The sequence below is a fragment of the Labrus mixtus genome, chromosome 13 (genome assembly GCF_963584025.1).
Source record: "Labrus mixtus chromosome 13, fLabMix1.1, whole genome shotgun sequence".
Classification (NCBI taxonomy): Eukaryota; Metazoa; Chordata; class Actinopteri; order Labriformes; family Labridae; genus Labrus; species Labrus mixtus.
Genome location: NC_083624.1, coordinates 16,689,422 through 16,711,518, shown reverse-complemented (window position 1 = coordinate 16,711,518; position 22,097 = coordinate 16,689,422). Strand labels below are relative to the sequence as shown.

Here is a 22,097-nt window from a genome sequence, read left to right as displayed (position 1 = left end):
GCTCGACTAGCAAAGATTTCCTCCTCCCACCTCAGTGGGCAGGCGGGTTAAACATTAATCACTACAAACAGGCAGAATGTGGGCCGTGGTTTCATGTCTTATCACCAGCAATTAAAGGCCTACCTTTCAAACAAACATTATGTTTTACTCCAACTTATGTGAGATTAGAAATATCAAATAAACTTGAATACTTCTGGAAGATGACTTTGAAATATATGAAGCTGGAGGAATATTCAAATCTTAAAGTTTCCTTGATCAAAACCTGAAATCTCAATGAACACCTTAAACACAGCTGAGAACATTCACTGTGGAGAGAAGACAGAATAAATATTAGGTGAGGTAGAGAAGTCAACATCTGGAAAGTTTGAAAAGGTAGTTTTTGATTAAAAAAAATAAAAAGATGAACTAATTGCAGAGAAGCTGAAAAGTTCAAACAGGGACATGTCTGAAATAAAGCAGGCATGTCTGTGTGGGAGAGGAGGAAACACTTTATATCACCAGGCCGGCCACTACAGGAGATTAGGGTGAGGGATCGAGGGAAAAATAAGAAGATGAAGATTTATTTAGTTTTGCATTGAAAGGAACAAAGCTAAAATGTCAGGAACAAAAGTACGATACAGGTGACTTAAAGGGGGAAGAAAACATAAACCAGAGGGAAAAGTTGTTTTTTCTTAACTTGCATTTTTCATTTGTAAGTGATTATTAAGAGTAAAGTGAAATTTAAAATTAAAATGCCTTATTGAGAATGAAGAAGAAAGTTGCCAAAAAAATGCAAAAAATACAGAACACTCTTACATCTCTTTTCTTATACTTTCCTCTAAAATAAAGAGTTTCAATTTATTCTTAACATTTGCAATGTTACCCTCCAAATTCTGACTTTTTTTTCGAACCATCATTTGACTTAATTCTGAAAATGGCAAATAACAAATATCTGGTATTCATACTGAAAGTTTGAACCTCACTCTATTCAGTAAGACTTTATTATTGTGATGCAAATTCAAGAGAAAAAAATCTATTTTCTCACCGGTGGACTTAAAACTGTTCCTTTCATATTGTATGTACAACAAGCAACTTAAATTCCCTAAAACATGTAATAGTTGAGGGGAAACACAAGGATGGTTTCAGAATGATATCGGACGTTAAGACAAACATTAATGGACTTATCTTTGACCAGCCTTTGTCAATAACCTTTACAACCTACCTCACCAGACACAGAGCTAGAAAAGGGTCAACAGGTTGAACATGATTAGAAAAAAAAGCTTCTAATGTCCTCTCGTTGTTATTGGATATTTTTAGAAACCTTTAACTAAAGCACGAGGTCAGCCTCATGTTCACTGTCAAATCAGAAGGAAGCTGAAATCTAAAGGATGATTGCTTGTTGTTGTGAGCCTCTTCATTTATGTCTCAAAATCTCTTGTGGATTATCTGCTGTTGTGCTCACATGTCTGTGTGTAATTACAAACAGCTTGACACCACATTGTTTTTTAGATCTTAATAATGAGGCACTCGTGTGTGAGAGATTTTGAGGAATTGATTTTGGCAATTTGAGATAAACCCACGCCGAGCTGCAATGTCCTGTGAGCTGAACTTCACAGCTGTGAGATGTGTGAGGAAATATCACACATGAAGTGTTTGACAAACATGACAGGGACATAACTGATGCTGGAAAATGTATATTCAAAATGAAAGCATGTTTTGAAAAAGATAAGGTTGACTTTTAGGGGCTGTTAAGGATGAAAGAATGTCAAAGAAAAAAGCCTTGTTACTCGAGTCTCCACTGCACACTGGAAAGATTTAAAGAGATACTCTTGACTAGAATGACTCTTTAAATATATCTTATACTTCGCAGAATCTAAAAGGTTTCCTGCTTCTCTAACAAAAGGGTTCCCTCGACATTTAAGGCCCATAATATATGTCTAGATGTGATTATTTGCATGTGTTTACAAACACTATTTCTTCTCTATAGTACCTTTTTGGATCCAGATTTATAGTCATCGTGCAGCAGCAAACACTGAAAGAAAATAAGCAGAATTACAAAATATATATGAAAATATTTTTTTCTGCATCCTTGTCATGCACATTTCTATAAAAGCAGGAACATTTTCTTGGCTCAGCTAAACACACAATAAAGCCCTGAAAAGGTGAACGTGTATATCAGGCTCTTTTATTTTTTCATTGGATATTATTGCAAACTCTTGAAAACTGTCCTCTTTATCATTATACTTTTCAGGGGGTGATCCAGATTATCAGAGCAACGGAGGAAATGTTTTTAAAAAGAGTCAATGAACTTTCTATAACCGTCAGTGTGTGCTTCAAACTGGCTCAAGAATCTGTTCTCTTGTCGACTGTACCCACCTGAGGGATCTCCAGACGTATATGTTGTGTTTTGGTTGGAGGAAGACTCCGGCTCCACCAGCAGATCTCTAGTGTGCAGACTCTGACTCCAAATACACAGCATGTCAGCGTATGTCACTGGGGTAATTTGGCTTCATTTTTTTGTGTCTGAATGTCTGAACGAGATGGAGAAGCATTGTCCGAGTCACCCAAGCCCTGCTGTTATGTCAGTGGTTTTGTTTCTCTGATTGGTTGTCCTGTCCAGAAGACACCTTTTGGTCTGCTTCAGTTGATAATGCATCTTGAATATCGAAGGTGAACTGAGCAGTTATAGACTAATTAACGTTTGTAAATTGATCAGGTAGGACCAGTATACAATCAATAATACAACTTACTCTGACAAATCACAAACAATTACAATGTCTCTTTAAAAGTCACATATCCTCCTCCTCTCTGGAAGGGCTTGGGTGTCTCCGGCTTTCTCACTCCATGTCCTATTGTTCACAGTGAGAAGGCAGACTCAGAGGGCAGAACAAACACCTAGCTGTGGGAGTGTCACCCACCTGGGGGAGGGGTTACTGCCCTTGGTGATGTCATGAAGGGAAAATCTCCAAACGGCCTGTTTGAGCAAACATTTTCTGAAAAGTGGAGCAGGCAAGAGACTATTCATCTCATATTTAGGGGGGTTTGTGGACAGACTATGGACACATATTAGTGTTAGGAAAACATGGAAAAGTGTATTTTGTGACCTTTAAAGAAAACAAATGGTGTTGTCCTGTAGATTTGCAGTTTATCTCAGATTTAAAACGACATGTTTATGTATGAAAACAGACTTTAATAAAAGTATTATTCAAGAGCTGAGGTTGATAAAAGGGAAGTCACTTTTTACAGCCTTCTGTATATATAAACATTTTCATTTATGACACTTAAAAGACAAAGAAATAAATCAGATATGGAAAAAAAGAAAGAACCTGAGAAAGAAAAAGAAAAAATGCAGATTCTTAAAGCACCATCGAAAGAAGATTAAAAGCAGGCATCATGGGAGACTTTACAACTCGTAAACTAATCATCCAAAAATGTTTTCAGTCGTGACTGAAGGAGGGACCAATTGTCAAAAAAAACACACACAGCAAGTGCAACGATGAACATGAAGAGCCGAGTTCACTTCAGTCATTTCAAAGAGCTGAACTCGTTCCTTTACCCTCACAGGTCGTTTTTTTTATTTATTTTTTTTTACTTCCTCCTCTTCATGTTCGAGTGCAATCAAAACACTCCATAAAGATGTCGACAGGACGAGAGGGACAACATTGACATTTCACCTTCAGCTGTAGTGTTTACACCCTGGATTACATGATGACAGACTCAAAGAAAAGCTTTCTTATGATCACATCAAATCAAACAGTAGATAAATCAAAAAGAAATTACGTACAACAGTCAGATTAATAAGAGAGAATCTCAGTTGCAATTTAAGTAAAAGAGCATTTGGCTGTTTTGTGACTCTTTCACAATTATACACAAAATATACATGATACATGATCTGTAGTGGTCATCTGGGTTTCACAAACAAAACAACAATACTCTGTTTATGTGTCTCTGTGCTGAAAGCTGCTCATACAAGCAGACGGACGTTATTCCATAAAGGCATTTTCTAGCTTATAGATGACAGCTTTCTTTCTGTCAGTTTATATTCAAACACAAAGGTGAACGTCACCGTTTGTCTTCATGATCCAGCACTGTCACCGGCATGCTCGCTAACAAGACAAGGTGGTAGAATAAGGAAATGACGCTTTGTTTTTCAGCTGTGGTTTGAGCTTCACTTCAGACTTTAAAAGGTCAAAAGATCATTTAGACCAGCGGTTCTCAACTGGTGGGTCGGGACCCAGAGGTGGGCCACAGAGCCATTTTCAGTGGGTCGCAAATGAGTGCCTGGAAAAAGCAGCTTTTAAAGATGTTTCTTTTGTTCAGTTTCTTGCTTCTGTCACACGTTTCAAACCAACTGATGTTTAAACTGCATAATTTTTCAGTCGCTACAAATCTGATTGGTCAGAAAATATCAGAAATTTAGGTCGCAATTATGCATGGAGGAGTTGGTGGTGGGTCCTGAGGCTAGACGAGTTGACTACCACTGATTTGGACCATAGACTGTTGAACTGAGTGTTTGAGAAAATGGCCCAACTTTTCACTCCTTATATTACCTCCGCTAGCTACTTTCTTTTTTTGTTTTTTTGCTGATAAAGCGTGATGTTCGATTTGTAAATTGTGGTCATGTTGATGTTAAAAGAGGAGATCAGGATTCTTCTAGGGTATAGCTACCCCGAAACACAAAGTCGCTACCAACACGACAGGAGGGTCGTAATCTGAACCCAACCTCTGTTCTTCTTATAAACAGTCTGTGATGAAGCCTCGTCCAAGATGACACAAAAACAACATAGTTTTTTCAGATTGATTTTTGAATGTTGAATTCTTTCAAGTCAGTTTTAGTGTCACCTGAAGCAGGTGGAACATTCCTCAGAAAAAAAAACACAAATATTTCTATCATTACCCAAGCTGCTCAGTCTGGGTAACAAGAACTCTGTGCTGAGGTGCGTTTCTGATTCTTTCAGGTGACAGGTCATGAAAACAATACAGTCATAAACATTAGCTCATCATATGAGGTGTTTGGCGTTTGAAAAACAAGAATCAGGAATAATCAAGCCCGTAGAAATGACAGTGAAATAACTAAAACAGCTCTCTAGATTAACTTCTACCGATCGAGCTGATGAAATGTATGCTGCAGCCGAGCACAACACTTTTAAAAAGCTCTTAAAAAGTTTGACGCTGCACTCACATGGAGAAAGGCTGACAGACGGACATCACCTGCTGGATGCAGTCATGTACAGTATGAGGTTATAAAGCAAGTTAGCTACTTTTTACAAATACTTCTTAAATATGTTAAATAAAATGATTTTGCAGCTTTCTCTTCATATTTGATTTTTTAACTTTAAATTGGAGTTACACTCCAAGGAAAGGAGAATGAGCTTTTTGTTGATTAAATCCCCCTGATTTCTGAGTGTGTCTAAATTCTGCAGAGGTCGGGACAAACTTGAAATATTTGAACTCTGAATGGCTGCATGTCATCTTTCTATCCTGTTATTGATTCCTCTAAAATGATCTCTACGGTAGTTTGCCATCTATCGTCAGCCTGAGTCCGTGTGAACGCAGCTTCACTTCATCAAAAGGCAGACAGAGAAACTTTTCACATGAATGGACAGATTGGCAACTGGGAGAATGCATTGTTTCTGCTTCACACATACCAACAAGCAGCAAGGCTTCAAAAAGGCCTCAAGACAAACACAAAGAAGTCCTAAAATATACTGAAACATCTCTACTTCAGACTCTTACAGGTTATCCCACAGTTACTCCGTTTGCTGTGAGTGTTATAATAAAGTTCAATATGTACCGTTTCATTTGGTCACGACATCACAGTCATCACTGATAATGTCCAGCACCGTGTGTACACCGTAAAGGTTCTTGTTTTGTTTTTTTCCACAGAAAACATAAATACAGTTAAAACAGAATCCAGTCTGCGATGACTGAAATGTGAAAATAAAAACGAGTTTGTAAAAGTGAACACCGTAGAAAATAAATAGATTTGATAGGAGGCACTGGGGTAGTTCAATGTCTCTGAAAGCTTCCATACTGTCAGCTCAGCGAGATCCACGGACGCAACCTTTGGAGACAAAGAGACAAAGGACAAGACAAGTATGATTTCACATATTCAGAAGGACTCAACAGATTCAGCAACGCGGCACACCTGTACACTCCACAAGAGAGAGTAATCACAGCAGATCAGGAAATGTTCTCATTCCATGCTTTCTTATTCAATGGCAAAGGATGACACCTACATTACCCACATTGCAACTGGTTTTCTGACAATCAGTAGCTGAGGATGTTTTTTGAAACTGCCTACTATATTAGTAGTACGTACTGATTTGGCCAAAAATGCAGCACACACGTGAGATCTGCAGTATGCCTAAAACTACCAGGATGTTGTACGGATTTGGAAAAAATGCAACAGTATGCATCAGACCAGTCTGCCTTGCGTGCCTTTTCCCACAATGCAAAGCACCAGGTGAGAGATCAACGGCCATCGTTAAAGAGGAAATAATCACAATCAAAACAATCCACACAAAGATAACACCAATCATCTTTTTTGATTCTTAAAGTGATGCAAATCGGCTTTTTTCAGGCTGTAAGTGGAGGCTACACTGTAGCCGCGTTTGCGTTCAGCTGGGCTGTTGTTTACGTCCTCATTCTAAGACTGGAAACCAGTTTAGGCATACTGCAAGATAACCACCGACTGTAAGTCATACTACATACTACTGTTGAACCTAGTATGCAGTCATTTGATAATAATTAATTTTAATGATTAAAAGTTGAATATCTTCAGGTACTGATCTTGTGATGGGGTTTTATTGAATTTTTGATTCTGTAACAGTTACTCACAAAACGAGATTAACTGCAGCAGCAAGGACAAATAAAGCCTTGCACACGTACAACTGAGCCTGTGCGTGCTCCTACATCAGACCCACTACATACAGAGCAGGCAGGCGTCGTCCCTCTATTGGAAACAACGAGCAGAGTTCAAATCTGTCTCTGCCCTGCTGGCCATGACGGTGCTGGTTTGGGAGGAAGATAAGAAAGGATGACTTCACTGAATGCAGACTTTGTTGAGTGGGGGGCCCTGAAGTGTAATCTAACATATTTCTGTGATGATCATTACGTCCTGTTAGTCTGCTTTCTTTCTTACTCATCAAGTACAGAGGGAGTCAGACAAATAGCAGACTGATTGTTAGAAATAACTAAATGAAAGAAAAGAAGAAGGAGCAGAGCTTCTGAGACTCATCAAGCGGCAACGATGCTGATCTGAAAAACATTTTTTTTTAATGCTTTATGTTTTTTGGGTAAACGTGTCCGCAAACAAGCCTGTATTGACACATTTAGGCTGTGAACACAACACTGCTTTGAGTTTTTGTTTGTCATCACAACTTTTGCAATTACCCTCCCCTTTACTCAGACATTTTAAAACTTCTTAAACAGAGACTTGTTATCTCTCTGTTAAAAGTGTTTGTGCAGCATAAAACCATCAGACCAAAACTACTCTGGCTGGCAGATAATTTGCAAATTTCACCCACAACTAAGGCACAATAATAAATGACAACAACTGTTCCAAGGTCGGGATGTAAAAAAGTTGACTTTTCATTATCTAAACAGAACGCTCAGCTTCAATCGAAATATTTTTGCTTCTCTGAAATCACCTGTATCTAAATTCTGCTCTTAATTTTGCAGTGTGCATTTTTAACTTGTTTTTTTCAACATCTTGCTGGGAAAACACTTACTCAGCGTCATTATCTTTAAGCTTTAATGATCTATAATTAATGATATTTCCATGACGTCTCAGTCTGTTTGAAAAGAATCAAACGATCACTTTGTTGCAAAACAGCTCCCAATTTGTTCATGTGAAACTAATCTTTGTGAAATCGACATCAAATGTTTCTGAAATTAGATCTATATACCCACCAGAGAATCCTCCCTTTCCCTTTTAGGAAATATAAAGAACAAAACTTACAAACTGATCATTGCACCTTGAAGCTAGGGCCGGGCAATTCATGGAAAATGTGTTTCAAACGGCTTGTTCGCTACAATCCCGATGTGTTAAAAGTCATTTTTCTCGGTTTGGGATGCTTTCTATGGTTGATTCAAACAATGTCTAATAATGTTTCTTCACAACAACAACCACACACACACACACACACACACACACACAAACAAACACTGAGCCATGGCACAGGTAAAGCCAGGAAATGCAGAGGGATCATTTACTTTGTGTTGGAGTGCAGGATCACGAGCAGAAGCTTCCTCCGCTCGGAGAGACGGTCTGTAGAGGAATCAGGCTTTCACACTGCTCGCTGTCATCCGTCTGTCTGTGGGAGCAGGAAACGGCGCGTCAATCATCATCACGACAAACATCATTATTATAATCATCCTTCACCAAACGGGAGCAAGTGTGCACAGAAGAATGGAGAAGATAACCGCCACAGCGAGGATTGTCAGTCAGGCATGTGCGTCTGATTACAGAGTTAACTCAGCGTGGCTGCAAATGGACTCGTGGTCGTCCTTGTGGGAATGTCACAGGAGAAAAAAGGGGTTTCGGGTCAACTCATTTTAATAGGTCACAAGCCACAATGCAATGAAAAACAACTCACTGTCTATTCAAAACGTTCAAAGCTTTGACTTCTGAACAGCTGGACGGAGAACCATTGTGCAGAATTTTCACTTTATATCTCAAAAGGCTTTCCTCTGTGAACTTGTGGAAATCAATTTGAGCAAAAATGAACCCACAACAGTCCCCAATTTGTGTGTGTGTGTGTGTGTGTGTTTGCAGAATATCTTCCATTTGCCTTTTAACAAAAGGAGCTCATGGAAGCAGAATTTCCCCCCATTAAGCGTGCATGTCTGTGTACACTCTTTTTAGCAGTCATAGTAACCACCTTTGACGTTGTTGAGGCAGTCTGTTGGAAAATGAGTCAAAGTGATGAACATCCTGCCTGAAGATGAAAAGACTGAATGTTGTGTGTGAGGATGTTGTCATGTGATGAGTCAGGTTAGATAACTGTGAATCCCAAGTGGTAATGCACGTCTGTGTCGAGACAATTTCACTTTGAGAGCCTTATATGATTATGTATCTATTGTAAAAAGACAATCTTCATTTGCTGCTATGATGACTTTAAAGGAGATCTATTATCATCTCTTCAGTATTCATCATGTCAGTCTGGGACACCCATCTGCCTGAAACTATTAATTTCAGCTGCTGTTTCCACCAAGTGGTCTGTTTTGGTTCGGTACAGTTTGGTTCAGTTCGGTATGGTCAAGCCTGATATTGCTTGCGTTTCCACAGCCAACCGTACCCTTATTATTTGGTAAGCGGCGTGTAAGCCACATGGAGATAGCCGCATCAGCTACAAAATAGTGTGACAGCCCAACACAGTGTAGCCCACTATTAATTAGTTAAACGAAGAAGAAGAACGGGACTAAGTAAACAAAAAGGGACCCTTCAAGCCCCGTTTCCACCAAGTGGTCCGGTTCAGTACAGTACCCATTTCTTGGCGTTTCCACCGTCAAAAGTTAGGAATGGTACCAAAATAAGGGATTCGTACCGTCCTACTTTTTGGTAGTCTTCTGTTGGAGTGCCAAGGGTATCGATCCGACCATAAAGGGTCCCTTTTGTTTACTGTGTTCCATTCTTCTTCTTTGTTGAACTTAATTAATAGCTTTACTGAACCAAACCGGACTGCTTGGTGGAAACGGGGCTTTAGGGTCGGATCGCTACCCGTGGCACTCCAACAGAAGGGTACCAAAAAGTAGGACGGTACGGATCCCTTGTATTAGTACCATTCCCAACTTTTGACGGTGGTAATGCGAATAAATGGGTACTGTACAGAACTGAAGCGGACCGCTTGGTTTTTCTAAAGACCAGCACCACCTTCCCCACGGGTTCACTTTTCTCTGATTGGCTGATTGTCTGAGTAGTTTGTTTTGTAAAGTGTCTTTAGATAACACCTGTTAGAACTTGTCCTTATACCTACATAATGTTGAGTTTATTAATACCTTATATATATATTCTTAACAGTGTTAGCTTTATTGACATTATTGATCATTCGAGCTCTGAACTGAGCCTCACAGCACTGCTGGTGTGGACAGAATTACACTGCTTTAGGTTTTCTTTGAACACGTCTATGTTTTATTAATTCCTCATCTTTCATCTCGATAGAGCGAATAAGTTCCAAACTTTTTGTTAGCTGTCTGAAACCACAGGTGTTGAAGTGTTCCTCTATCTACCAAGAGTTTCTAAAACAGTCCCTGCTTGTGTGACCTTGCTAAAAAGAGTTAAGTTGGTTCAGACGTTGACTTTTAAATGTCTTAATATTGTACCTCAAACAGGTACCTCAAGTGTTGTTTTTATAAACTGAAACCAGCAGCTGCTTCAAAGGTAAGAAACCCTCATGTCTGTCACAGAGGATGCATCACCTCTGTAGCATCAAACCGCTCGTACCTGTGAATTCGATGTTTTCTGCATATGAAGACGTATACCCTCCTCAGCCCCACCAGCACAGGGTCCCAGTTGTTGTAGTGACATAAGAGCGTGGCGATGAAGAAGGAGAGGAAGACAGGGACCGCCCCGGCAAAAAACAGCCACGAGAAACGTACCTATCCACGGACACATTTAAAGAAAATCATGTTTTTACAACTACAGTCATTACTTTAGACTTTAGATCCATTATTTTTTAAATTTGAAAATTGATTTAACTCCAAATTTAATAAACATTTATGCAGGGGAAATTCCTCAAAAAGACTAGTGTGCGCACATCCAAGCAAACTGCAAACAGGTGCAGGACAAAAACGCTGTGAAGAACGCTGGATCGAAATGTTGCACTTAATGAAGTTGCTCACTGGGAGCTGAACAGTGTGCAGACGTTTCCCTTTTTTCTATATGGGGAATTCCACCAACTTCTTTTAGTGATATTTGGGGTTCATATGACAAATAGGTACAAAAAGTTTTGATATTCTTGCAATAGTGGCGTCAGCTGGAAGCCATGAAACGGGCTTCAACGGCTGCAAAGTAAATGTGCACTTAAGCACTAATAGTTCCTGGTTTTTACACTCACATGCTTTGATGGTAATCTGAAAGATGAAAAAAATATAGAAAAACTGTCTCCACAACCACAAAGCTCCATTGACAGAAACAGGAAGTTGCTGGTCTTCTGCAGTCTTGGTCAGGTAGCTATTTTGTGTTATTTTTGTAACTTTTGGCACTTCAAATCTAACACATCCACAAGATGTGAAAATTAACAGGAAGAGGCAGCAGTGATTGATCAACTTGTGTGTTTTGTGAGGTAAAAATGACTGTTCAATGGAGTCTTTTAAAAAGAGTGACGTAAAGTCTGCATCTGTTTAGAAAAAGCATCTATCTAGAGGGTCCATCTCTGTAGGGATTCCTCTTGTTATGATGTCAGACTGTTGGAATAAAAGTCTGAGTTTGTCAGTTAAAAAAAGCACTGTTAGTGGATGATCTTTAATTGGATGCATTTGCCCCTCAAATCTAAGAGGTCAGCCTTTACAGCCCGTTAACCTATAAGTCATTTAGACTTGTAATCGTGTATAAATAAAAGGCAGAGTTTTAAAAATCGTGGTATTATCCAGACATGAGAACCATATTTTTCATTTTCTTTCTGCTCAAATCGTCTCTCTTCAGACTGATGTCTTGTTGATGCCACACGTACATTATTTTGGATCTCATTTCAAACTCTGGCTCTGATTGTTGAGCGTCTGAAGTGGAAAACTTACCTTTTGCATGCAAATATCTGCAATAATAGAGAGTGGGATGGTGAGGCTCAATGCCAGAGTCCCAATTAGAGACGACGTGAGGAAACAGCCCCTGTGAACAGAAAGCATCGTTGTCGGTTACTAAATTAAAGTCAAATGAATCCTTTAGATAAGGACGGTTAAACATATCTTAAAGTGAGTCTCAGCATAGAAAGCTACTCGAGTGAGAGTATGTAAATTGTGATAATTGGGTGCCAGGATTGAGACATTTACCAGAGCCACAGGAACTCGGAGAGGACAGTTCCTATGAGGCCGTTGATGAGGATGTAGGTCCACACCAGCTGGCTGGGAAGCTCAAAGGCCTCGAACCCCGTGTAGTGAAGCACGAGGAAGCCAGGCCACAGCAGCAGAAGGTTGAACAGACCCACAAACCCTGAGAGACACACAGAAGCTCGGGTTTAGACAGCTCTAGAGACTCCTTCTGTCCGCTACAGAGGACAAGGTGCAGAGACTGCTAAAATCCGACATTCAAGACTAGAGAATACACAATGAGTATTAGTTTACCAAAGAACATGGGAATATCGAGCTTGTCCTCCCGATCCACTCGTCTCTTGATCATCACGATGTAGACGGCGTACAATATCGCCCCCGCCAGTGACCACAAAGAACCTTAATGTGAATTTAAAACCAGTTACATTAGGTAATAAAATTTGTCACAGTGATGCCACAGATGCACGCTATCACTAAGGTTACCTGTGACACCTTTTCCATCAGGATTGTCCATGCTGGAGAAGCTCACGAGGGCCACACCTCCCATACTACACGAGAGACAAAACATGAAGTCAGGCAAATACACAAGGATTTGTAAATACTTAAAAAAATATCAAGAAAAATTGTTTTAAAAATTCTGTACATTGTTCATGTATTCTGGTCAGGTTTCTTTAGTGTAAATTAGACACTTGAGCACACAGTGAATTATGTTAATCGTATAAATTTGAAAGTACAGAAGCGATAAGTGAAGTGTTCTCTATAGCAACGTAAGCGTATAGATATGAAGCTGGTGGATGTAGATGTGTGACATTGGATTCTGATAGAAATGATTTGAAGAGACTGAAAAAGACCAAACAGTAAAATGAGGATTATAAGTGGAGACAGTCGATGCTCACAGACATGCTTCAGTTTCAGCCACTGTTTCACTTGTTTTACTTTTCTCATAATCACCGGCTTCTTTAACAGAAAGCTATGATATCTGGGTCAGACTGCGATTAGTATAATGTGCTTAGGTATGCAGCTAATAATACTCCCAACAGTTAAGGGATGGATTTGTTTGAAAACATGCATGAACCAGAAGTAATGAGAGGAGGAAAGCTGGGATGCTGTGAAGCTTCACCAGCTGTGACCATTAAAAATCAAAGGATATGTCACACACAAAAAAAGTCAACTTCAGGAACTTCAACTTCAGATAGCTCCCCCAAAGAGAACAGAAGAAAACATGCAGACAAGAGGAACTCATATACGTTCACCGGATCAGATATATTCCTGTTTTTTTTTTGTTTTTTTTTAACTTAGAAACACTCTCACTCAACTCTCACCTCAGAGCCACGGCTAACAGTTTGGACAAGGTGAAGCGGTCGCTGCTGTTGCTGGGAAATATGGCTGCTAGGACGAGCGTAAACAGGCCTGAAGAGTGAGGATGGAGAGACAGAACAAGAGAGTTTAATCAGAAAGCTCATCAGACAAACCAGTCAATGACTTGTGGGTAAATCATTTGCAGGCTGAAAAAAAAACACATGATGGATTCTACCTAACCAAAATACAATTTCAGACAGAGAGAGAGAGAGAGAGAGAGAGAGAGAGAGAGAGACAGAGACAGAGAGAAAGACAGAGACAGACAGAGAGAGATCTACCTGACGTGGATGACAGGATGTTGACAATGGCGACCTGTGTGTCAGACAGAGCTTCCTGATAGGACAGGTTAGCCAGGAACCACTGCAAGAAAAAAAAACCAGAGGCACTGATGAGACATTTTTTTATCAGGAGCAGACTAAATGATAAACACATTACAGAGCCACCACAGCCCTGAGCTAAATACCATATATCTTACTGTATTCAACACACTGTTTAATCACTCAGGCACTACTTTGTTACGTCATAACGAAAGAAAAAAGAAAAAGCACTTTGATTTTTACTGAAAGGTTTGAAAACTTCAAAAGGTGCCCTGTGGCTTCGGGGTCACAGGGAATTTTGGCCAAGCATTATATGAATTTGTAATCAGTCATAAGGTTAAATGTAGACTTTGAAATCCAAAAATCCTCTGGGTTTTTTTTTGATCAAAGTAGTATGTTCAGCTTGTATAGCTGTATATACTCTGCCTACATATACCAGAATACATTGTGCACAAAAAAGCTGCAGCTCCAGACGCATGGTAAATCATCATTATTGTGATATTTCTTCTCTTTTTTAAATTGGTGGACGGCTTTTTGCGGCCCACCTGCAGTACCCACACGGTCCACCAAGGGGCTGCGGCCCACACTTTGGGAAGCACTGGTATAAATATTTGACACTTTAACAACACACTTTAACCTCAGAAATCTTAAGGTTACATGTCTCTGACACTGAGGCGTAGTCTTTACTTGAGGGTTGTTGGATTTATTAAATGTGAATTCATCAGATTGACTCAATGCCAATAAGAAGAAAGCAATCACACAGGACCAGAGCTAAAGATTATGTCAAATCAAATGTGTATTGTTACAGTCTAATGATCATCCTCCAATCATGTCCAATCTCCCAAACGTTTTAAAACGTTGATGTGATTTAATGTGGTCCCATGTACCTGACTCTGCTCGAATGTTACCCTGAGGTTCTTTATTGCGCTCAGAAGATGAGTCACTAATGAAAAGCAGTTCATCAGTGGAAAAGCTGCATGATGAATGTCTTATATTATCATTTGATGCTCATAAACCATCACTGTCTGCACACAAACATCAAACATGTTGCGTTTTTACTCTTTAAAAATACAACTAAACACAGCAAAACAGATTTCACATTTCACCGAATGGAAAAACAAAAGAAAGAGGATAATTTAGTTTGACTGTTATTAATTACTCTTCATTAAAGATAAGAGCAATGCTAAATTAAAACTACAGAGGAGAAACACTGCATGCTGGTTGAGTTGTTTGAGGTCTCAAAATGCATCCATGAAGTTTCTCAAACATCAAACCTGCAAAAACAGATTTCTTTTTTGCAATCAAACCGGTGAAACAAGCCGTAGACACGACATCATTTTTCATGATTACTAGTGTTGTTGTTATTATGTGTGAGGTTACACCCCCGACCTTTTGATGGAGAGAGGGCCGACGACCATTGAGCCACAACCGCCATCTTCCCCGCATGTCATTCCCCACTCTCTCTTCCCTACTCAATCCCCTGTCCTCTCTGATAAAATGCACAAAAGCCCAAAAATAGATCTTTAACACTCCATCGTGTCTGTAGTCTGAATTAGTGATTTAAAAACTCAAATCTGGCCTCTACTTACCACAAAACAAAAGAAGAAGCTGATTTTGGCCACATCAGTGATGGTGAGCTTGCCCACTGTGCGCAGCATGGCCTCGTGGTCTCTGGCAGCTGGGTACGACATGCGGGACAGTTTGGCCTCCAGGGCCTGAGTGGAGGGAAGCTGACGCACCTCCATGATGTTACTGAAGCGAACCCGCTGCTTTTTGGAGGCTGCTGGATGGAGAAAAAAATAGAGAATGTTCTGAGACTTCATTTCAGTATGTAGAAGAATATCATTTGATATTTTCATTTTAAATACAGGTGCCAAACGTAAAAGACGTTTGAAACACACTCCGGGCAGACACCAGAGAAACATGACAATGAGTTGTCTAAGAACATTTACTCTTGGCTTCTGATTTTAGAGGTGCACTGCCTTTCTGCCATTAGCTCTGCATATGGAGGCCAGTTACACTTCTTTCCTGAACAGCATCACTAAAAAGATTTGCAGGAAATAATCAGATCCTCTATTCTTCTGTGTAATAGCCTGCAGACAGAGAAGAGCAAAGTCCTTTTGATCATTTGCTCTTATCATGATACTTTGTGAAACGAGAGAGGAAAGAAAGAACTGAAATTTGAGGTTCAACTTGTGGTCATGCCGAGGTTTCTCTAGAGCCGTTTTCACATATGCACTCCGGATAATATCTAGATAATTACGGGAGGACTGCTCCAGATGTTCTCCTGACCTGGCTGTTCACATATGCTCCTCACAGCAGGAGACTATCCCTGTCAGAAAGGAGGGGGGCAGGGGGTCTCCTGAGGTAAAACGTGACATTAAAAAAACGATGTGGAAGTAACGCACGAAGCAACAGAGCCCGCTGTTGTCTGGCCTTAAACAATTAATGTGTATGAAAGTGGACGGCAGCGCCCAAAGGCTCTTTAGACTACTTGGGTCTAAGGTCATTCAGAGGGGGAAACACTTGAACCAAGTTAATAAATGTGCTTCATGTTATTTATTAAAACACAGACAACATCAACGATGTACTCACCAGACTCACAGTCTCCTATTAAACAGTTTGAATGCTCCGCAGGTACATCCTGGAACTTCACTGGAACGTAAAGCGGCTCACTCTGCGTAAGAGCGAGAGACAATGTCAGACAGTTAGAGCTGTTCAGGGGAAGAGTTGCATCCTGTTGCTGAAATCAAACTTTACATTGTAGTTCTGTAAGCTGTTCAAACTTTGATGATGATGGGTCTGTTTACACCAGTGGTTTCCTACTGGTATGGCAGACGAACAGTTAACACTCCTGTGCTCACTTGTTCACTCTTTTTAAGCACCCTCATGTGATGGCAATATTTTGTTTTACTTCATACATAATAATTGTACTGTTTATTTTTTTTCATGAACCCTCTAGCAATTTCAGACCACTGTTTGGAATTTACTGGTTTTCACTATTCGCAACCCACTAGGGCTGCACGATATTGGATTAAAACTGACATTGAGATACCTTTTCTATCTGGTATTTGCAGCATATTGTGATATGATGAATACAGAAAATCATACCATGTAATAGAGTCTGCATTTTATGTACACATTAGGCCTGCATGCTTATAGAAAATGTACGATGTGTGATTACTTTGTTCGATATTTCAATAACCAAATGAAGTGCAAAACCAAATATGACAGAATGCATGTTATCTATCACTCAGCTTTTATATCAATCTGCTGTTCTGAAGGATTTACACGATGGTTGTTTTTGCAAAATGTCCCAAATGAAGCAAAAAAAAAAGTTGACTACTAAAATGGCATCAATTAATCTGAGGGTTGCTGATAGCTGGCTGGACTTTCATTTAACTGTAAGAAACATGTTGAAGCATTAAACCTGGGCCTCCTTCAAAGGGACAAAATGTGCACATACTGAGTGAGAAATAATATCTTTTTTTATTGCAATGAATTCAGACTTTTGCCATGTTTTTATTCTTAAAGTTCGTATTGCACTAACGATGTCATAGCGATATATTGTGCAGCCCTGGTTTGTAGCCACACTGCAAAATTGCACCGACATGGTTCAAAACTTTTTTTTAAAACTACCTAAACACAAAAGTCAGTTACACCTTACACTACTCTGCTTTTAGGAGTTGTAATTTTCCCCAAACTTACCAAACAGTTGTTCACAGTGGTGTCAGTGGAGCAGGGTGCAAAGTAGGCCTCAGCATCAGCGAACTGAAGAAAGAAACAATTTGAAATAATAATACAAAAAAATAATAATAATTGTTCTACTTTAGTTTCTAATCTAATTCTAACTTTATTTCCTGCAACTGTTAAGGATCAATGGAAGTAAATGACAGGATTTTATTTCACTGTGATTGAATCCCGGATGTACTTTACTGGCTAGAGTTTAGATGTGATAGTCTAATTGTCTAGATCAAATGTCTAGACCGATGTAGAAAAGTGTTAATCCATGATATGTATGACTCTTTACTTCCTCTACTGTTGATAGTGTTCAGAAAATAAAGACAAGAAACCATAAAGAAATATTTTTTTGTGATTCTTCATTATTCAGGTTGGGAAGTGTCTAACATGTTTGGGTAAATGTAAAACATTTAAACATACTGCCCCCATGTGGAGATAGTGTGCACAAGTTACTTACAAATGCAGAGTGCCGCCGTTTCAGGGTGCCCGTGCACTGCTGCCTCCAGGGTCGCCACAGCAGGAAACCCAGCAGATACAGAACGAACATGGAGGTCTTTGTGAATGTGCTGAAGAAGGGTTTGTTGTACTCCTGCCGCTTGAAAATATACTGTGAAAAAACAAACAAACATCGGAAGGAGGTTATTTACTTTACATTTTACCTTTTGAACCAACATGTTGTAAGCTGTAAAATCTTCATTTGATGCACCTTTTTTTTTGTTAATATGTGTCCAATGCTAGGTGTTTTTTCTGTCATGCATTCCTGTTTGTTTTGCATTTCATATGGAGAGCAACACATTCTATTTACTCTGCTGCTCTCCAGGAGGAATCATTGTGCTCTTTACAACAGTACATGTATCCTCTCTGGCTAAAGTGTATCTTTGTTTAGTTATTCCTTTAGTTGTTCTGCTACACTTTTTGACTTGACTTGACTTTTTTTTGTTTTAAGATGTATTTTTGGGGCCTTTTTGCCTTTATTAGAAAGGACAGCTGAAGAGAGACAGGAAATGTTGGGAGGAGACAGTGGGGAAGGATATGCAGCAAAGGGCCAAGGTCGGATTTTAACCAACGGCTGCTGCATCGAGGACTATAGCCTCTGTACATGGGGCTGGCAACATAACCGCTAGGCTATACGATGCCCCCAGTGAAAGTCTGTTTGCTGTTATGTTGTTGTCTTCCAATCTGAGCTACAGAGAACCACTTATTGTGCTTTCTCTTGTAACATTACCACTTCCACTGGAAATGTACGGCACCCCTTTAAGATGTTTGACACCGTGAGACGATCTATAGTTTTAACTATTCAGCAGCACGTAGATTAATTTGAGGGTCTGCAAAGTTAATACTTAAAAGTTTACACGTAAGGAGTCTAACAATCTAACGAGGAACAGCTGTTAAATGATTTAGCACTTTATTTTTGAAACTAAAAAGTATGGATTGTAACTTTTGGTTACTCAACAGTGTTTCAGTGAAAGTAGAAAGGTAGTGACATATTTGTTTTTACATTGTTATTGTGTGTAAATGACTTGTAGGTTAAAACCATTCTGGATTTGCTCCAGTAAATCTCCTCAGCCTTCAGCTGCGACATTTCTGGAATAGCTTCAAAGTAATCCCTGCAGAGAAATTCCCCCGATAAAAGGACTGCCTTCTGAAGTGTCAGTATGTGCCACTGATAGGCTCAGATTGTTTTACAATTGTTGAGTGTCTGACAACATTACAGAAAGTATCCCAACAATGATAGAACTTTTGGGTGAAAGGTGATGTGCTTATTTTGAAACCAGAAACAGATTTTACATCGCTCTACTCAAAGGCTCCAGACTCCTTTGAAAAAAAAACAATTATTCTTTCAGATCATGTTAGTTGTTGGTGTAGTGCTTCCTCAGATGGTTTGTGTCGATGTCTGACTATGTTGTGAAGATGTGCGCGTTGAGTCGACTAAAATATTAAATGATGTCACTCTAGCTAGTTAGCGCCAGAGTAGTAGTCGGTTTAACACATTACTAATATTTTTCAGATGTAGGCCTTCAATGCCGGTTATATGTTATATGTCCAAGCTGTGAAGCAGCCGCCCAAACGCCTTCTCTTCAGGCTCTGCTGCTGAATGTAAACAAGCCCAGTGAACTGATCTGAACTCATCTCGTAGAAGAAGAGCGTTTGGTTGTTTTTTGATTTAGAAACTGGAGATGAAGTTGTGTGTAGGCTGTGTCAGGTAAAACTGGCAAATATTGACCAGAGCTATGCTTATTCACATTTAGGACAGGAATGTGGACATTAAGGACCAAAGACTGCTAACATTAACCAAATTATGTTGCTTAACCCAGACTATTTTAAATAAACGGTGCTCAATTTTGACTGTACTTGAATGTAGACTTGAGGGTTAAACTGAATTTAAATTTGCATTTAATCTACTTTGAAATTAGTCGCATTGGAACATCCCTACTTTGTTGTTTTGAAAAGTGGATGCTGATCTGTGTTATGTGAGGTAAAAGAACAGTTTGGTGGATTTTATTGACAAAAAAATGTCCTCTCTTCAGAAGACAATCTTAACGGTTTATATCTGCTAATCATTGTCACACAAAACATGTAAACATAGGGCCACAGTTCATAGATTTGAAAAACTCTGCTTAAAGAGTTTGAGAACCTTATGAACCCTTTGTCTGGGGAGAAACAGAGATAAATGAAAAAGAACCCGATCTATAATTCAGATTGTTGCCTCTTGATCCCAGAACGGTTCAATACACTCTGGTCACGGGGTACTTCTCTGACCCCTTTTGTTAATGTCATTGTTGTGTCATCTGCAATACATCTCACAACAGCAGGTAGAAATTAAGAAAACTTGTGTGTTACAAAGTCCTTACCGATGTTAGCTCAGAGGAGGCCACCCAGATGACATCCACCAGCAGAAGTATCACCACCCCGAGTGCCATCCGCCTCCGCTGGGCTGCAGAGCTACCCTGAGAGCTCATCCGGTTCATGATGAACACCCACTCCATCAGTACACTAAGAGGTGCAAGATATTTAAGTTGTTTATTAAGCACAGACAAAACACTTGTTCCAGTATCGGACAATCATTCACAGGCAGAGCTACGGGTGACTGTAAAATAACTTGTTCAAATGGCAGTGCACACCTGTTTGACGAGATAATTTACCCTCTGAGATTTTCCTTCTACCTGGAGAGCCAGCTCAGATTCACTGTGTAATAGAGAATATCAAGAGCAACCATGGGACTCACATTTCAGGAAAACCTGCCACAACAAAGGAAACAAAAGACAGGGTTGTTAATGTTTTAAAACAAAGTACTAAGGCTACAGAAACACATGAGCAGGCATGCCATCACTCTAATGAGACATTTTCAGCAATGAATAAGTCATTTAAGGCAAACGTGTTTACATTTGTACTTCCCAGGATGTTTGACTAAAGTGTGGTATATGTATACTTACTGTTAGCTTAAGCTAAATGCCAGCTAGCTAAATTTCAGCTGTTTGTGGTGCAAAGCAAACGACTCCAGAGCAAATAGAGCTGTTATATTACACGTACTTAGAAACAGGGTATGTGTATGTTTTTTTTACAAACGGGTAGATGAAATTAAAGGTATGCGTTTTCACCTCACACGACCCTCTCCTGCAACAACTTCAAGCTAGCTGTAATGCTAACAGTTTAAGTAGCTATTACTGTAGCAGACAAGAGGTCAATAAGTCATGCTGAAGTTCATAATATAACCAAAAGTTAAAGCTGGTTCATTCAATGTGAGTTTGGTCACCTCCAGCATATAATAAAACCGCATTATTACGTTTAAATGTTTATCAAACTCAGGTTTGTAACGTTGACGAGCTAAAAGCTAACAAGCTTGTTTGGTTAAGTGAACAAATGTTTAATTAAATAAGTGTTTTTTTACCTGAATGAGATAAAACGTAATTCATCTCGCGCCATTATTGACTTGTTTTATCATTTCCTGTTTAAACATCGACAAAATCCAAGTTTACGAAACAAATATTGACAGCCCTACGGTTGTAAACATTAGCACACTTTCCTGTCTGCACTATCAGGTGACATCACTTATCTGCCGCAGAGGCTTCTGGGAAATGAAGTCCTTGATAAGGGGATCGTGATTTGTCTTTTTAAACTTCTTTAACGACCATATTGATTAATTCAGTCTATTTGAGAAAGCTTTGCTATGGAAGAGGACAAAGGACCAAACATGATAAATAAATAATAATAGTTGAAACATAGAGAAAAGCAACAATTTGGACCTTTATGCAACATTTGTTAATTCTGTTCTACTCTTGTGTCTAATGTTTCATCTTTATAGCGCATTCATTTGCACGCAATAATACATGCTTTAGTGTTAATAATATTAAACATGTAGACTTTAAACATTCTTATTTGTCTGCACTTTTTAGCTGTGCAGAATCTCTAAAGCTGCAGCTGTACACATTTAGCACATGTATAATTAATTTGTAGGTTTGTATGACATTACTGGATTTATTTAGGTTTGTGTATTCACTTGTAATATTTGAAATCAATGTCAAAAAATAGAAACATAATCCAGAGTGTGATAAATTTATGTGACGCGCTCATGCAGTGAAGAAGTTTTTCTGGAATTTTTATTTTGATAAATGGAGGATAGGTCGGGAAGAAGTACGTTTCATAAAGTGGCATAAACAACACAAATCTGATCCCTGATTTATATGTATAAATGAAATCACGCCCTGACATTCT

General features: G+C 39.2%; 1 protein-coding gene across 2 annotated transcripts; it reads right to left on the bottom strand.

Annotated features, from left to right (window-relative positions):
• Positions 1-3,104: 3,104 nt before the first annotated feature.
• On the bottom strand, positions 3,105-21,429 carry LOC132987104 (solute carrier family 35 member F5-like). Of its 2 annotated transcripts, none has more exons than XM_061053927.1 (16): positions 21,274-21,429; positions 20,507-20,623; positions 20,237-20,378; positions 17,842-17,991; positions 17,352-17,414; positions 16,239-16,320; positions 15,233-15,426; positions 13,605-13,686; positions 13,290-13,377; positions 12,451-12,515; positions 12,262-12,366; positions 11,971-12,130; positions 11,719-11,809; positions 10,427-10,581; positions 8,197-8,297; positions 3,105-6,043 (listed from the first exon to the last, which is right to left on the bottom strand). In XM_061053927.1, exons 3-15 carry the CDS (start codon positions 20,369-20,371, stop codon positions 8,216-8,218), a joined length of 1,452 nt encoding a protein of 483 aa, XP_060909910.1. In that variant the 5' UTR covers positions 20,372-20,378; positions 20,507-20,623; positions 21,274-21,429; the 3' UTR covers positions 3,105-6,043; positions 8,197-8,215. The 2 variants fall into 2 exon arrangements, with proteins under 2 accessions (XP_060909910.1, XP_060909911.1); XM_061053928.1 differs by having other exon boundaries at positions 15,233-15,423.
• Positions 21,430-22,097: the final 668 nt, after the last annotated feature.

Excerpts from the sequence above, each read along its gene's own strand:
- LOC132987104 (XM_061053927.1), bottom strand. The coding sequence starts at position 20,371 with ATGGAGTGGGTGTTCATCATGAACCGGATGAGCTCTCAGGGTAGCTCT. Across the intron at positions 13,687-15,232 it reads GCTTCTTCTTTTGTTTTGTG|TGGTTCCTGGCTAACCTGTC; the intron begins GTAAGTAGAGGC and ends TTTTTCTTGCAG. Across the intron at positions 13,378-13,604 it reads CATCCTGTCATCCACGTCAG|GCCTGTTTACGCTCGTCCTA; the intron begins GTAGATCTCTCT and ends CTCACTCTTCAG.